Raw genomic sequence first — 18647 nt, forward strand, 5'->3', positions numbered from 1 at the left:
ATTTCTGAAAAACCATTCGTTAGAGTGTAGCTGTAAAGGAAAATTCACAATGATTATAACTGATTCGTAATTTTTGGCATGTCTGCAGAATGTACCAAATCTAAGAATGCTGATTAAAAATCACTGACTACATTATGAAGAAGAGCTTCTGTTCCAACAGCATAATTTTTTACAATGTCTTACAATAAATTCAACAATGGTTAGCCAAATATTTTTGCAAAGCAAAGTTCGGAAATAAACTGGTCCACCCCTAACTTTGTCAGAAAAATAATGACTAAAATAAAGACTGCAACTGAAAATTTAATCAATGCTCCTAGCAATGCAACAAAAGGTACAATAGGCAATGAATGAATGTTGCACCATGAGTTTCTTGACAAAAAAAAAATAGTTTTTAATTGCATGCAAAAATAGTGCGTGGAGTCCCTCCGCGTGGAAGAAGTGAAACTTCGTAATGTGGAAATGAAAATAGGAAGGGGTAGAAATTGATTTTTAGTGAAATCATATTGTATCAAATCAAACTAAAAAAATAAAGGAAATAAATTTGTAATGATTCATAGATTGATTTTCAGAAAGAGAGAGAGAGAGACACACACCTATTGAATGTCTATAAAACTAACTTTTTTATGAGAGCAGATTTTCATGAAATAAATCATGAAATCATTCAACGATAAAAGCTGTTTATTTAATTAAGCGGACGGGTTCGCCCCAAGGAGAAAACTGACGCGGCGAGACCTCGTGGACATAGAGAAATGACACACACTCACTATTTATGTGTCTATGAAACATGATTTTTTTCTGCAATTTAAATTGTAATATACAAAAAGGGTATTGCAAATTGAAACAAATATGGCGACACTAAAAACTGTCAGGATCTTTATTTTTTTTCTTACTCTCTATTTAGTTCCTTACAATAGCATTCACTCTCGCTCTCTCTCTTTCTATTCCCCCTCCCCAGGAGCGTTAAACGTTTAACGCAACCTTGTTGGAAGTCGCATTAGAAGTATAACTTCAAAAAAAAAAAACAATCTAAGAATACATAGTGATTTTCGACTACTGCATCAAAAAAAGCTGTTGTGTGTGGTACCCTCTTCAGTGCTAGCAAAAGTTCTGGAATGCCAAACATGCTATGTACCCGGAACACCAAATACAAAAATTGTAAACTGTAAGTTACACATGACTATAATGCAACCTTCTTGCAAATTCCTGTAAGTAGTAGAGGCTCGGCCTAGTAGTGGCTGTAAACCTAAAATGCATTCCAGTTGTAACCTGTAGCTCTAACAGTGGTCACAGAGCAGGCTTTTGGGAATTGATACAGGCTCTAAGATTGCTACCTTCCTCGGCTCTTCCTTAACCGACTCATTTCAGTAGTAGGTTTGAAGATAACATCCCAGCATGCAAGCATGTTACAAAAGTGTACTCCAATAATTTTATTAAGTCAGTAATCTTTTAAGGTTTACAATTTCATTGATATGTAAAAATGTATAGGCTCAGTAATTCCATATCATAATTCATTACAGTAGCTCATTAACTATACATACATACAGTTGTACCATAAAGGTTCAGTATAACAAACTTGTAATACTAGTGAACAACTGTAGCTCATTTGTAAATGTGGATTCAATTGAGAATCCTTAAGCTCATAAATTACTAATACCATCAAATTAGTCCTACAAGAAAAGATATAGAGCTACTAATACAATGTATGTACCTACGTAACGAATATTAATCAACAAACTTACCATGTAAACACCAACAGCAACAACTATGGTGGCAGTCAAACTAACAGTATTAGACTTTAAAATATGTTGATCATGCACTAGTAACTCCAAAGGCACCATAATGCAAAGTCTACTTATATCAAGAAAACTGTAAGAGTAGAAACTATTTGTCCAAATTTACTAATGAAAATTAATATTACATCACTAAACTAAAACCTTTTTTGTGTTTATAACAAATACAACAGCAAAATCAAAATCAACAAATGGTAAACAAACACCTACAAGATGGATTAAATTAAAACCCATTTGAAAAAAAAAAAACAAAAAAGCATTCCAAAACATTCTAGCAAGGAAATCAAATGCCTTCATTCTAGAAGACATAATGTTCTTGTATATAACTTCTGCATAAACTAGAAGAAGTTGTCTTAGAAACACAAAATATAAAATTCAAGGGCAAAGAAGAACCCTCTTACGTAAAAACCCATAATTATAATGCAAACAGGCAAGTCAGAACTGTTTAAACATTATAACAGTTCAAAAGTTCCCTAACTAGTATAAGATCTAACCTGGTCTCAATTATATAATTAAATATTTCATCATTAAAATAATGGATTTAATTGCTTTGAATCAGTGGAAATATCATTACAAATATTTTAATGTAATGTATTAAATTATTGTTTAGTTTAAACAAAAAATATGATAGGCATTTTCAACTGGAAGCCTACACAAGATAATTCTATATGTTGCGTAAAAATTCATTGGCGCATCTTAAAAGAATGGAGGAGAATGACTATGCACTTTTCATCAAAGTATTAAAGTACAATCCAAAGTGAGCAACTTGCCCACAAGTGTAAAATATCATGTCGGCTAGCGACGCAGTGCAGGAAACCTGATACAAATCCCTGCAAGAGCGGCACGACAATGGCGAAGGGATCTCTGTTGGCAACAATGTATCTGTCACGTGACCCTTGGAAACTGTTTTCTGGAGTGGAAGCTTTCACGACCTGCTACTCGAAAGCCCAGCGAGTCTCGGGCCGTGTCGAAGTACAGAGATTGACGTTCAATAACTTGAGAGAATAACAAATATTCACTAATTTTCTAGTATTTTGCATAAATAATATGACTGATTGAAGATAATTGTCATAATCTACACTGGTCAGTCGACACTATCACATCAGTGACAACTGTTGCCAGGGTGCAGGTTCTTCCAATTCAAAATTAAAATTCTAAAACAAAACAATTGTAATAACATTAAATTACATAATTTACCTGCATACTTAACTGAAAAGTTGTGAATTTTGTAACCTCATGTTACACATAGATAAAAAATTTTATCATTCAGTTGGAACATAAATTTGGCTCGTGCCTACGACACTACATGGTTTTCCTTGCAGGAGAGATGCACGGTGGATTGTCCTAGTGGAATAAAGGCAAATGCCGCTTGTAGCCACACACTTCAGTTTCAGTTTTAAGCACAGTGCCATTAGCTACCCATTATCCAATATTCTTAATACAGTAAGTTTTCTTACAATACTACAACCATACTTAAAAAAATTTTAGTGTGAAAATTGTTACATTTCTTTTCTTTAAGGGTTGTGAATGGTCATTTGTAATTAATTATAGTGTGAAAATTGTTGAATTTATTTTCTTTTGGCATTATGAATTGTAATTTGTAATTAATTACATTTAACATCCACGTAAAAAAAATTTTAAAAATTCACATAGAGATCTTTTTTTTTGTTTTACATTTACTACTACAATATGTGACTGCAGAAGTAATATTCTCAATCAATTACCATTCCTAAACATGCTTTATTAACAAATCTAACAAAGTCAGTAATAACATAGTACTAGAAAGGTGCATGCAGACATCTGCATAATATTGAATTTTAACAACAGAAACTATCATGTATATATTATAAACATGTTTAGTTATGTCCCTGCCTTTGAAATTCTTACTTCAGTAGCCACTGGTTGGCATCATCACCATGGTTATGTTTTAATTCTTTGGAATTTATTTTTTTCCTTCACATTATATAATAGACAGTTAAAGAAATATAAATGGCACCATGTTTTAGCATCACAAAAAGATAATGAAGGGCTACTGAATATTACCTTAAAGAAAACTGCTAACAATAAATAATTTAACAAAACATGTACATACCTTTATGCGAAAAGAATAAATCTCTCTTCACTCTTGCACAGCTCTGAAGACGTATATCATTTGAGTGTAAAAAAATCTTCTCAAACCATAATTGTTTTTCGCAATACAAATCGCCAACATCGAATAGAACACGTGATTAAGTTATTGCATAAAAGCCAGAACTTCAGTTAATTCAAAATTATTCTTAATTGTATTAATTACAGAACAGATGTAATAAATCTGTATCGTGACATCCTTGAGTAGTATAAAATAACCAAGATACAGTTTTGTAACAAGAGTATTTTCCTCCCTACCCTGCCGGTAAAAAATTTTGTCTTACCGTTTAAATGTTTCTCAATAATTTCATTAAAAATTACCTGTTATAAGTTAAATATCCAGTAATTTAATATTGTTCAATAAGTCCTACATAATATGGTTCTCAAATTCTGTCATTGTCAGTATTTTGTAAAAAGTTAGCATTAAAATGAAATTTTGCAGGGCAAAAATTACATCTAAACGTACGCTTACTTCTACCTGAAAACCTCACTCTTATTAGGCAACCTAACTTGCAGTAAATGGCAAAGGAATTTCCAAAAGCTTAAAAATGCAAGTAAGCTTACAGTGCCACATGTTGATTAAGGCATAACAGAAAGAACCTTTGTCCTCTTTACATGTCTAACATACACATATTTTAAAAGTCAATACCTTAATGATAAAGTCGCTATTCCGAGCACCAGCCTTCAACCTGAATATTAATACAAACTTTCGAACAACAGTGTACAGAAAACATTTTTCACTACAAGGTAAAAAAAAAAAATTGAAGAAAATGTAGAGAAATTTTAATGTACACAGTGTGCATTTTTTTAAATATGTATATGTGCAGAGCACGTAAGTAAAAATATGTTGGAAACAAAGTTAAAGTGACTTGCAAAGACAAAGAAGAGCCATGACAGTAACAGGACCACAACCAAAACACACCCGTTGAACACATTTTCCAATCCCTCAAGCAGCCAGTATTCTCTCCTACCCTGACCAGAAACTCAAACCAGACGATGAAATAATATACATTTATATTTCTTCCTCCTGCATTGGTTCATATTCTACACTGACAACATAACATTAAAATACTTTACTATTCAACATTCGTAATGACTACATGAATTTGTTAAAAAGAACAATTATTTCAATATACTAATGGTATTTACCAACAGCAGTAGTATATTCTTCAGTAATATTTAACTCTAAAAATATGTAGTTAAATACTATATGAACAGATTCACAACCTGATTGCACATGATTCCACTTTAGTTTAACAGAATGTTCACTTGTCACAAGAAGATAAAAGGAATTTTAAAAAATTAAGCGAGTCTTTTAGTTCTTTTTAGAGATGTGTAAAATCTAACTTCAGGAATGACCAAATTCATGTGTTCTCATGCTGCAAATACACATAATAATAAACTTGGGACACAAAATTTAACGTAGAATTCTGTAAAATAATGAAGAGCATGATACTGTAGCGTCGGGATCGCCGCATCATTCAAAAACCGCGCGTCAGCGCGGGCGTTGGCACGTCGTCCCCATCTTCCTTCCCCCTCCTAGTGTATGCTTGCTTGCTCCTCGCCTCCCCTCCTCCGGTCGGCGCATGCGCGCTGTGCTGCACCTATGCTATATAAACGGCTGTAAAGCTTTATTCGGTCTTGTCTTGTCTTGTCTTGTCTTGTCTTGTCTTGTCTTGTCTTGTCTGGTCTCGTCTTGTCTGGTCTCGTCTTGTCTGTCTCTTTCGGTAGCTCGAGTAGCTGCATTTTCTTTGTAATCCAGCATGTAGTCAGTTAGGCTTAAATTTGTACGACGTGCGAGAGCGACCTCGGGGGAAAGAAAATGTAAGTTTGGTTTGATTGGAGTGAGGCGGTGGCCCTTGCCTTAATGTAAGCTTTTGTAAATTCTTGTCTGTTTTGTTTAAATTCCCTTTCGATCGCCACCTAGAAAATTATGTTTGGATTTAATTGAATAATTTAACTTCACTTTGTTTGTAACTGTTATCCCGAGACGTCGACGTACGTAAAACGTAACATTATTGATTTGTTTTAAAATGTAACTTACGCATGTAACGCGCTTTATGTAGTAGGTTTCCCCTACATAACGACTTTGCTGTTTTCAATGCGTCTACCTTGTGACGCCCCCTTTTGATGGTTCGTAATGGGACCGTGTAATGTTTCGCCGGCGTAACTTGTAAAACTATAAACCTGTTCTCTATTTTTTGTGGCCTTGATAATGGCTCATTAACTTGAAATTTTGCTGTGTGTATTATCAATTTAATTGATTCTGGATATTTTTGTTGACCATATTGGTTGTTTTTGTTTCATTAAACAATTTGTTTTTTGGCCTAATTAAATAACGTAATTGAATAATGTTGTTCTGCAATCAAATACCATTCCTCAATCCTTGCCATGCTATGGCCTCCCACCTTGTATCCTAGCCTTAGGCTTTCAATACATATATATAAATTGTTTTCAAATACGTTTATTGACGCAAATCACGTGTAGTTTCTGCACCCATCGCTAGAATTCCTTGCCAGAGCAGCTATGTAGAATATCGAATCACTCAATTTGCAGACAGAGATTTTAAACTATACAATGAAATGGCTCCGATGAAAGCAAAACTTTGAAATTATACTAAGCCCCGGCTATAGTCCTGGTTTTCGACAAGGAATTTTATTAAAATAATGCCCATTTTGTTAAAATTCATTAAAAAAGTTTATATTATAAAGTTTCTCTTTGGCTTTGTGAACTTTGGTTCCCGCCATCAGCCGCAGATTGCAACACCATGGTTACACATTTCCGTTCCCTGCGACTTCCGTCACATTCACAAAAATACTCCTACCAAATGCTGTATACTGAGAGCTAAGATGTTACACATCAAAAACATTCAACCAAACCAGATGTTCGGAAATTTCAAACAAGTTACATACTAAAGAATATAAGACTGGTATGCTGCTATGAATCAATGTCAATTCAAAATATTAATTATATCTTAATATAATGTTTCCCTGTGTGGAAACAATTTCTGTGGTGCTTTCATTGCAGCCCAAACTTTAACATCAAAATTACCAATTTTGGCAAACTAAAGTCTTCCATTGTATAACTTTCATAAGCACAAATTTTCAGGAATTTTAATTGAATACTATACAAGGACTAGCAATAACTTGAACAATACTATTAATTATATTTCTTTTAACACAATGACTTGACTAGCTGCTTGGAGGGACTTTCTTTACATAACATAATCCTCAGTTCTCACATGGCAAAAATATTTCTCGTAACTACAAGTTACTAACAGTATTTTAAAATAAATGCACAATTCAAAGCAAAAAAAAACAAACATACACACAGAATAAGTGTGGTAGCTATCACCGAGATACCTGAGGACTTTGCTGTGCTTTAGTCACAATAGCTACATTAAAAATACAGACAATCACACAAAAGAGTCCAAAAAGGTTTTTCACAAAAATGTTTGCATTCTATTGCATTACTATACATATTCTGTAACAAAACATTCAGCTGATGTTTACTATCCAAAAAAATCTCTAAAAATATACAAAAATATATTTTTTAAAGTTTAAATATTATTATTAAAGCAATAATTAATTCTCATTTGAAGTGCTACTAATTACCTTTTGATTTTCTCGTGTGTGTGATTACTGAAATCATCTAAAGCATTTCCTGAACAACAACACTTTGATTACAAATGAAAATTTAACGAGAATTGTTAATTACTGATAAAAGGTTGCCTCCTTACCATGCTATTGAATTTAAACACCACAAAAGTCTAAACTTCATACTGTTAAATAAACAAAGAAATCAAGCATAATGTGAAAGAAACAGTTATTTCACATAGCTCATGCATTGAAAATAGCAAAAAAATTCATGCAAAGTAAAATATCAACTTTAAAAAAAAACATCTTGCACCAAAGGTGAATTCCCTAGAAAATAATGTATAATGTGAATAATTATTACATGACTGTTACCAATATCCCTGTTTTACCACACATTTTAGATATTTGTTCAAAAAGTAAAATTTTCACAAAATGATTTTGAATAGACTACAAATTTACAGTTCAGAAAAATTTACAGTGAACTATTTAATGAGAAGAAATTGTTATTACTAGATAAAGCAGTTAGGGAGGTTTAAGTGTTTACGATTATCAGCATGACTGAAAAAAGACTGCTCATCATAGTTGTTCTACTTGGCAGCCAAAAACAAAAAAATATATATATATTATATTTCTCATTGCAAATAAAATTAAGACTATATGTTTATTAGTCAACATGCTCAGTAATTCCTTTAAATTACATAAACTTAATCAGACAAAGTGATTTTTTTGGAAAAGCCTTATCGGACAATAATATTTCAAAATGGTAATAAAATAAAATATTCCAAATGGAAAACTAAAACAGCAAAATGGCATGGAAAGATCAACCATAAAACATGCAACCATAGCCTCAGCATTATTATTAGTTCCAATTAGTTAGAAAGCCTCTCGCCAAATCCCAAAACCATTTTACAAATATACACCATACCGATACTTAGTAACATTACAAAACTAGCAATCATAAAAGATCCACAAACTTATATCTTACTTAACCATGGTGAACAACAGCAAGCACCCAATTTTTCATGTTAAATGCCTGGCCAATTAAACTACGGCCAAAAACTCAAACAGAAAAAAACAACAGAACTTTCCCTTACCTGAAGCTTACACTATCTCTGAAACAGCAAACAAGCTGAAGGTACCTTAGAAGTGGCAACAGTAGCGAGAACATCACATGAACGCTAAACAAACACTGGGTGGTGTCAAGTGTCACAGCGGAAGTCCCTACCATGATACTGTAAAGTACAGCAGAAGACACGCTAACATCAAATCTGTGCATCGTATATAAATCAAGCCAGAATGTTGTAAATACCTTCACCATAGTAGTAACTTGCAAGTACTCGTGACAACCAATCCAGCACCAGCTATAGTCAACATGGTTACAACAAAAACTTTTCTGTCATTATTAGTTATTTCATATGACTTGAGAAAAGTTTCTCCCCTTTTCAATTGTAATTTAATTTATAATCATCGCTTAACATATTAGTTTGGGCACTTTTCTATTTCCACTTTGTTATTTATTGTTCTTCTTCTATCCTACCTGCTTACCTTTATTACGACACCATCGCAATATTATAATATTTTCTAGTTAATAAGCTAATGGGCTTCACTACCTAAATCATAAATACACTCATATCATCATCATCATCATCATCATCAAATGTGGCCGGGTCAGCCAAGTAAAATGTTTCCATCTTCCTCTGTCCTTCCACCATTCCTCATTCTTCACTTTATTCCTGTCCTCGCCTCTCTCCTGCACTCCTTTAATCATCTGTTCTTCCCATCTCCTCCTTGGTCTTTCTTCCTGTGTACTTCAACAACATCATTTTCCTCGGCAGCCTCTCTTTTCCCATTCTCTGAGCATGGCCGTACCATCTTGTTCTCGCTTTTTCAATAATGTTATTCAGATACTGTACTACTGCTCTTGCTTGCGCTATCTCATTCCTGATCCAGTCTCCCCTCGTAACTGCTAACATAATCCTCATAAAATTCATTCCTATTGCTCTGATCTTCCCAGCATCTCTCTTATCTACAGTCCAAGTCTCTCCGCCCCATAAGTGACTGTGGGCACAAAGTAAGTATTGTACAACACTCGTTTGAACTTTAATGGCATCTCCCTCCTGTGAAAATATAAAACTTAACAATACACAAATATGCTTCAGTGCACATGCACACAAACATGTGCATGCATGTACGTTAGCATGACATGTTCACACACACTTTCAGCATCTCTCACACACAGGCAAACCATTTACTTACCACTCACCTTAAGTTTGAAAATTCTCCCAAAAAAAACAGTAATTAACTACACAATCATGGTAATCTAAAATGTGTGAATGTAGTTTCCGATGGATGACGTTTTGATTACCATTACCCTATTTATCAGTGATACTATCAAAATGTAAGAAATGTGCAATGACCATCTACCAAAAAAAACATAAACAAACAAAAACAGTTGCTGAAAACTTAATAGTTATAAATGTTTTTTTTTTGGATTACGCTTATTAAAAAAATTCAAATCAATAATTTTAAAAACATTTTTTCAAGATCAATAAATACAGCACTGACAACTGTTAACATTGCACTGGATTAATTATATTGCTTGGTGCTGTGATGAAATCAAGACACTGTTAATGTACTACTACCTTTAAAATTAACCAACATAGCCTAAGTTCAAGCAATTCTGCATTTCCTGCAAGAAACAGAATGAAAGCTGTCTATTTAATCTACTGTACACAGAGCACCAAAAATACAAGAATGGAATCAAAACTATCGGAAACATCATTCACTTCAATGATGGCCAACCAAGTACAATGAGACTGGGCAGCCCTGAACTTCTTTAACTGACATGACAAGATCAAAATTTCATAAAAACAGAACATTACCAGTTCAACACTGTATCCGGGATTCTCTATTTCTTGGTCCTGAAGAAACATGTCCGTGTGGCAACTCTAATTAAATAATTACAAGATGGTCTATGCTTTAAGCTGAACTAAAATTGAGAAATATCCCAGCATGTTAGCCTGTCAAGAAAAATAACGAGACAAATAAGTGTGTGTTTGTGATGGAATATGGTATTATTAATCCAGGTATAATTTTGATCAAACGAAACCTCATAATGACGATATTTCATGTTCACGGGTGTAAAAACTAAAGAACTTACTTCCTTTAATCGCCTTTTTTATGTTACCTCAATTAAAAAAGTCTTGATTTCATAAAGTTTTTACAAACAAGAAATGTCCAAGTATTAAAATCGCAGTATGGCTACAAATAAATAAAACAAATAATAAGTTATACTTTCATTTAAATTAGTTATAAGAACTTACAATATATTTAATTTTTGTTTGCCGTAAATTAAAAGAAAAAATTATAAAACCAAAAACTACTTATGTAATAGCAAGATTAACTTATGAAGTACTTTTAAAATGAAAACATAGTACGAATAGGTATTGCATAATACTATGCATGTTTTTAAATATCTTAAAAACATGCTGTTCAAATTCTGTAATCGTCAGAAAATTTGCTTCTTTTTTTTTCTGTTAAATGTTCAAGTATATAACACCCAACAAACAAATAAAATTCCCAGAATTTGGTACAAGATTTCATGGAACTGTTAGTTGGCCCATAAACTTCCTTCAGCAAAAATTCAGGATTAGACACTTCAGTATTGTCATCAGACTTACTAATTATTTGTAAATATTAATTTTATAAGAATATCCAGCTACCAAAGTCTAAATATTCACTGAACACCTGCCAAAAATTGTCTCAACTCATCTTGAACAGTGTGTGGTAAAAGTTTAGTGAGTTTTCTTTTTCCAATGCCAGCGTGCTTTAGTGAAAGGCATAAACTGACAAATTTTTTGTTGTGGGATGAGGTAATCTTTTTTTTTTTGTCAGCTAGGGGGAAAAATAATTGCCTGAGCTGTCAAAAAGATAAACCCATAAGGGGTGTGGGGGTGGGTGAGCTCACTGGGGGAGGGGTTTTTCGGTTACCATAGCCGCACTGTTTACTATCTAAGGAGAAATGTGCTGACATTTCTTATCAATTTTAATGGCTGCAGTGGTGCTCTCCCATGAAAAACAGCAATTAGCCGACACCATGGATATTGGCGTGAAATCCAACTTTTAACATATTCCAAGAAAAATTCTTTTGATCTTTGAATTTTTTTAATTTTCCAGAAGATAAAATCAAAGAATCTTAGTCTTCTTTTGACTTTGATATTCCGAAGCTTTTGCACTGTCTACATTTACAAACAAAAAAATGATGAAATTACTAAAAATTGATTCAACTTGTAGACTGGGTAATATAGGTCATCTTTAAAGTTCACAAAACTAAAAATAAAGCACATTAACTACAAGAGTTAATAAATCTACTGAGGTTCTTGCAAAAAAATTACACAAATTTAAAACATTAATACAACATACTATCTAACACAAGCATGTTATGCCAACAAATACAAAGCAAGTAAATTTAACGTTTCATCAAACACTACACACTACACAACTAAATCTGTAAAATGCTAGCATGTCAGCAACCAATTTACCATACCCCAACAACATGTTTTTTTTTTTTTTTTGCAAAATTCAGCATATAGAAGAATTACAAAATAGAACTGGTAAATACCCAAACAGTTATGTACAAATTTAAAAAAAAAAATTTTAATGTTGCGCGCGTTGTGTGTGTGTGTTTCCCCACCATCAGTTTATGTATGGTCAGCGTCCAGGAAATGCAAAAGATGTAAAGAGCAAATGAAGAGAGGACCTTACCATCAAGTCCGTCCAAGGTGTCCTGGGAGGCGGGGCCTTGGTCCTGGTCTCCCGGATCAAGGGAGGCGTCCATTGCGTTGAGGTTGTTCTGATGGAAGCGGCCCAGCGATCCCGTCTGAGGACACAACCCACACACTCTCATTCGTTTCCACTCAAACAACTTCAAAAAATTAGTTTATATAAATATATATATATATATCACGCACCACCCTGCAAACCTTTGAAACATGCAAACACTTGGTTCTATACAAATATTTAACTGTCATTAAGTAAAACATGGCACAGAAACTATCATATGAATAGAAACTGTAAATGACATCGGCAAACTTCAGAAAACGAAATAATTCAATGTACGAGAGTAAGCTACAAGTCATGAGATTTCCAATCAACAAAGACCAGAACAAGCAACGCGTGCAATGCCATACAATCTGAGCTAGTCATTCGGGCAGTTTTGGTAAACATACAGAAAAATTACAATTATTACTCAGTGGAAAAAATAATCAAATACGAGTAATAAATACTTCAGAGGAAAGTATTCAGTAATTAAATTATTTTGTATTTTTTAATTGATTACCTAACTACACAAAGTACTACATTTTCAATTAAGAAAGTATTATTTTCTTTAGACTACTTGCCATGAAGTTAAAGATAATTTTGCAAGACACAGAAAAAGAATTGTATCTTATCATTAAATTTATTTGGTATGTTGCTTGATAAATATATTAATCATTATTAATTATTACTTTTGTTTTCACTATACACATTCAAGTAATACCAGCCATGTAATAGGTCATTAATACAGAGCAGTTAGTCAAGAGGTTAATTCCTTTCTACCATCGAATTTTTAGTCAGTGTATTGAACAGTTCTAACATGGAATTGAAGTAACAATTACTACAATGTAACAACTAAATCTCTTTTTCTACAAACAGGAATTACTTTTTTTAATGTAACAAATTTCAAGTAAAAAATAATCAAAAAGTAATTATTGTAATTGGTAATGAATTAAAGGTAAAAATTAATCAAAGTATTAACAATTCTTGTACAATGAGAACTTGTTATTTGTCACACCTCATTACTAGTAACTAAAATCTTTAACACCCTGTGTTACCCCACACCCTGACTTGATGACTGGCATCCGCTTAACTAATAGTTCACCATCCGCTGCATAGGCTGCCGTTAACACCAAAGCACAAATACCAGAACTTCGAACGGGGTCTTAACTGGGACACTCGGACTGACAACGTGAGGCTTTGTTTGCATCGTGGAACCAGCTGTTGGCCCGTAATGCCAACTCTGCCACACTTTCTAGGAGCTTAGCTTATTTCATGTCATCGTACAACCCCACAGACCCTTTTCACGTTACACATGAACAATCTACATTTAATTTACTTGAAGACTAACAGGAACCACATAGTTATTCCTGAAACACATTTAAAGTACCATAAGTTGATTAATATAAACAACTAACAGTTTTAATACTTATGATTTAAAGAAAAACGAAAGCACATTCTTCTGCAGGTTCTGAAACAAACTTTATTCAATTATGAAGCTCAGCTCCACAGAGCGTTTTCCTGATGAAAGTCATGCCCTAAAAGATACATGAGGCCCAATCTACAAGTGATACACAAATCTTATGTCACTTATTAAAGCAGAAAATTCCATTTTTTAAGTCTCTCCGACTAAAACCACTTTGCAACCATATTTATGAACATAAAAAATCTTACACCATTCACTTCCATAGTGAAAATCTATGTGCCAGCTTTACCACTAATTCATAACTATGATTGTAAGTCTTCCTTCTATAAACATAAGCAGGAAGTTTGTGTTTTACTATTCCACACGTTCAAGACTGTTTAGTAATGGTAAGATTGGAAGCTCAACAGTCGTAGACCTGCCATAAAGTTCCATATAGATTTATGCAACCCAAATTTATGTAGTCTGCCTTCTCATTACAAATCAATGCTCAAGTCAAACCAAGATACCTGTTCAGTGCACAGCCATTAGGTACTGGAGAACGTATTTTCAAAATATTTGTTACACGGAGACTGCTGACAGCTTTCAAGATTTTTGCAAGAACACACATTACGATAAGTGCTCTTAGTTATTTCACACTGGCCAATAAATATAAGCATTTTTGACAGTGCACGTGAAAGTGAAATGTAGCTAATTCCGAACGAAAGAAACGTTTTAAATGTGTTGGGTGTACAGGGAAACAAACAAGTACTCAAGCATATTAACCAGGCACAGGTTTGTTAAATCAGTATTAACTGAAAGAAACAGTGTCTATGAGGTGCAGACTAAGTCTATAATGTGTAAAAACACGGTCATTTTAGTTATCGAGAAATAAAAGAACTGATGTCGGATAGCAAGGCTAGGAGCATTGCATTAAACCATATAGAGACTAACAACATGCATTGATACGTAATAAGAAAGGAAAAATACAGTAACACTAGCTTAGACATTCCCACACAGTATGTTTTCCCACCTATTACGTTCATAAAATTATTCCCCTAATCACTTACACACATCCCTTCCCATTTGAAACATTTGCGTTTTAGATGCTTTCTACATATAATGTTCAGCATTTGGAGAAATTTTAACATAATAATGTTTATCTTAAAACTTTTAAATATTTATTTCCAAATAATGAAAATCAACTTGATAACTGCACTTGACTGTCAAAACCTTTGTCACATGCCGCACGCGGTTACTTGTTGCATTTTTTAACCAATCATCTACTTGCATTCGTATTGACTTTGTGAGGCTGTTCCACCTGTACACCATTCCCCTCATTCAAGGCATAACGTCTGACAAAAACACAACAAACCACCAGCCACCATCGTTCCCCGACCTGTTGGCATGACATGGATGCAACTGACCCAGTAATTTGTGGCACCAAACACAGTTTCATAGTTTGTTGAGGGCTGTAGTAAAAACCTTAATGTGATGAACGTAACTGTGAAAATTTTAATTTAAGCATCTTTCTATAATTTCCATTTTTGCTCGTATGTTTTCTGTTCCTTTAGGTTTGTGATCCACGTGGTACTTGTTAAGAGCAATACCTGTAGTGTGCGCACATAGTCGAATATCGATATTTCGCTGATAGCATGCTGCATGGATGATAGTTATGGGTATTGGGTACTCTACATTGCTTTCGTCTCACATTCAGGTCACGGTTTTCATTGTCAATTTATTTTAAGTTAATAGGAACTATATTTTTGTTTCTTAGTGTTTATTTACAAGTAAAATGGTGTGAACTAAAAGTAGAATAAATGCAAATTTACAATATGAGTTAGGTATGTCAATTCTCTAACTGTAACTTTTTTTAACGCAACCAGAATGTGTTTTTTGTACATTTTTATTTAACCTATATATATGTAAGAATTATTTTTTTAATAAGAACAATAAACGTATTGTTGTTTTATAGGTTTAGACCCTAGTTATTATAAGAAAACATTACCATGTCAATTTAGTCATGTATAATTTAACAAACAATGAAGGAGTAAAATTTTTTCCCTTCCCATATAAGAATTTTTCACTGACAAGATTCTAGAATCCAGTCCCTTGAAAAACTCTTAACAGGGTTTTACAGTAACTTTAAATAAAAGTACGATGGTAGCTATGATGGTACAGTTTCTATGTTTTAAAAAAATTTGTAGTGCATAGAAATAAATAACTTTTGCCTCTCTTAGTATACATGGCTAAAAACAACCTTCGGTCAAACAGCTGAAATGTTACACCATCACATTTACGTGATGAAAATAACTGTATTTTGAGACTCAATTTCTGTTTTAAAAAAATCTGACACATGCAGAAATTGGATAATGTTTGGGAATATAATTTTAGTGCTACTGTTGCTCAGTTAAAATCTGATACAGTATTACTGAAAACCTACAAATGATAAAAACTATTTAGAAAATACTAGGTACTTTTATGCCAGGAAAATTACATGATGATGTCATATTCTCAAAAATAATACTAATGCTAAAATTACTTTATAATGAAAATAGCACAAAACATTTATCTAGGATTTCATCACTATGAAATAAAATACATTTGCTAGAAAGGGAAAAAAAAACGGAACAGCAAAGGCATTTATTTACTGCTTCAGTTGCTACAAAACATTTTCAGGGAGTTGCATGAATACTGAATAAAAAGATGTCATTTAAAACATACTTATTTAATGTCAATTAGCTTCGTACAATAATCTCTGATCTGAGAAGAAAAAAATAAAAAATATAGTACCATCATTAACTTACAGCAGCGCGTGTTCCAAAATATGACAAAACTAAGCTATTTCCTAAAATTTTAAACATGTTGTTGAACAGTAGAAAATGAACACACACATGCTGTAATACTTCTCCAAAAACTCAACAATCCGAGCCAAATACAATACTTCTATAGAATATTACTATATTCAAATCCTTCTATAATCTACGTTATTCTACGCAGCACAGCCGTATGTAACACGTAACCATTATCACATCGGTAACATTAACAAAATACCTCTCACAAATAAACTTGATAACTATAGAATAATTAATGTATATTATTTTTCATTTTATGGTGTGACTATTTTAATAACTTTAACTTAAATGTACAATTTTTGGACAAAAATAAAGAAGAAATAAAATTTATATTTATTACTTTACTTTATAAACAATACGTAATTATATCATAAAAATTTCATTCTGCAGTAAAAATTTTAATGCAACTGACATAGGAAATAGCATACCTTGAAAAGTAATATTCTACCTTCAGCCTACTAAATGTACACTGATTAGGTAAGACATGAGTGCACAATTCCTAAATAGCTACTCTTCAAAATACAAATCACAGACCAGTCTGCAGCTATGTACACATAGTTAGCTTAAATTGGAAACATGTTGCATATACTTAAAAAAATTAATCTAACTACCTCTAACTGCAAAACTATAAATATGAAAACATGGGAGAGTGGATCTATACAGGATAAATTTTTTGTGATGCCTCCCTTGAACTTTCATACTGGGATGATTGTACTCAGCCATTTAATTCTAATTCAAAATGCTTCTAGTTTTCTTAAATTGGTTGTTGTACATCCACGACAATAAGCCTTCAGTGAATGTAAATTTAGTGAGTGTTTACACTTCTGCACACTGCCACAAGAAACATGTTACAGAGTAGGCAAAACATAAAAACATAAACTTTTCCCTAGACATAAAAGCAACGGAAATATCCAAGGCCAAGAACGAGATAAACTATTTGCAGAAACGTACGTATTTTTGTTGTTAGAAAGCTAAAACATTTTCAGAGATAATTTCTACATGACAAAAACACTTTACTGAATAATTTTTATGAACAGTGAACCATGTAGTTTATATTTTTTTAAGCTAACTTCTTAATATATTGAATAATGTACAACCAATGTTTAGGAAGTTATCGAAAGAGTTGTAGGTGCTAGTGATTTTCCAGTCTTTTGGTTGAAATTTTTATTAGTGCCTACATGTTGGCAATTTACTTAGCATACCAAAAATTATGAGACCTCAATTTTAAATGAAATTCTATTTTGGCTGGACATATACTATTTATTTGTGAACCTAAAAATCCAGATTTCTTTTCACTATTAATATACAAAACTTATTAAACACGCACTTAGGTGTTCAAGCAAGAAGGGGTAGATGTAACTGCTATATTCTGTGATGTAAACTATTTTGTGCACTATTTTATTACTCCAAAAATTCCTACGCCTCATGTGAAACACTGTAAAATATGAAGACTTCCAAAATAATTTTATTTTAAAAAAAAATGCAAAAATAAATATTCAAAAAAAGTATCTCTCTGTAACTGCTGACTTTAAAACTTTGACATGCACAACATAATATGAGAAACTTATAGGTCAACAAATGCATGAATATGATTTTAAGTAATTTTTTCATGTTGACGATGAAACTTATAATACTGCATAATAATCAAGAAAGAATCAAAGAAGCAAGATAAATAATTTGCATCAAAACAAATATATGCAACAAGTTTCAACAAAACATAACAAGACCATAATATTGTTTCTTTCACAAATACCTACACTTTTCGTTCTTAAAAATTACACATATCACAATCCACACCTCGGAGGCCAGCTCAACTTAACATTTAACCGTAACTGCACTGTAGTAAAAATATTTCAAAACTAATTTTACAAAAATAGTTCATGTCCTTTCTAGTCAATCATTCTACTCTTAGGTCTCCCTTAAAAATACAAAATATTCCAACATTGCACCCTTAGTAAATTTCTGAATATATTATCTTGTGTTTATGCAGTAGTAACTGTAAAGCAACAATTTTCATAAACTAATGGAGTTGATATTTCCAAAAAAAAAAAAATTCATAAAA

The 18647-nt window shown here is 32.7% G+C and overlaps 1 protein-coding gene across 5 annotated transcripts in view; it reads right to left on the minus strand.

The window, feature by feature from the left end:
• The window catches only part of LOC134543081 (sex determination protein fruitless-like), a 107383-nt gene that overhangs the window by 66231 nt on the left and 22505 nt on the right, over window positions 1–18647 (minus strand). For all 5 annotated transcript variants that reach the window (XM_063387850.1, XM_063387849.1, XM_063387852.1 and 2 more), the window contains exon 4: window positions 12278–12392. In XM_063387850.1, coding sequence (XP_063243920.1) covers window positions 12278–12392 — 115 coding nt within the window. The remainder of the gene's footprint in view (window positions 1–12277; window positions 12393–18647) is intronic.

Source organism: Bacillus rossius (assembly GCF_032445375.1).
Source record: "Bacillus rossius redtenbacheri isolate Brsri chromosome 9 unlocalized genomic scaffold, Brsri_v3 Brsri_v3_scf9_2, whole genome shotgun sequence".
NCBI lineage: Eukaryota > Metazoa > Arthropoda > Insecta > Phasmatodea > Bacillidae > Bacillus > Bacillus rossius.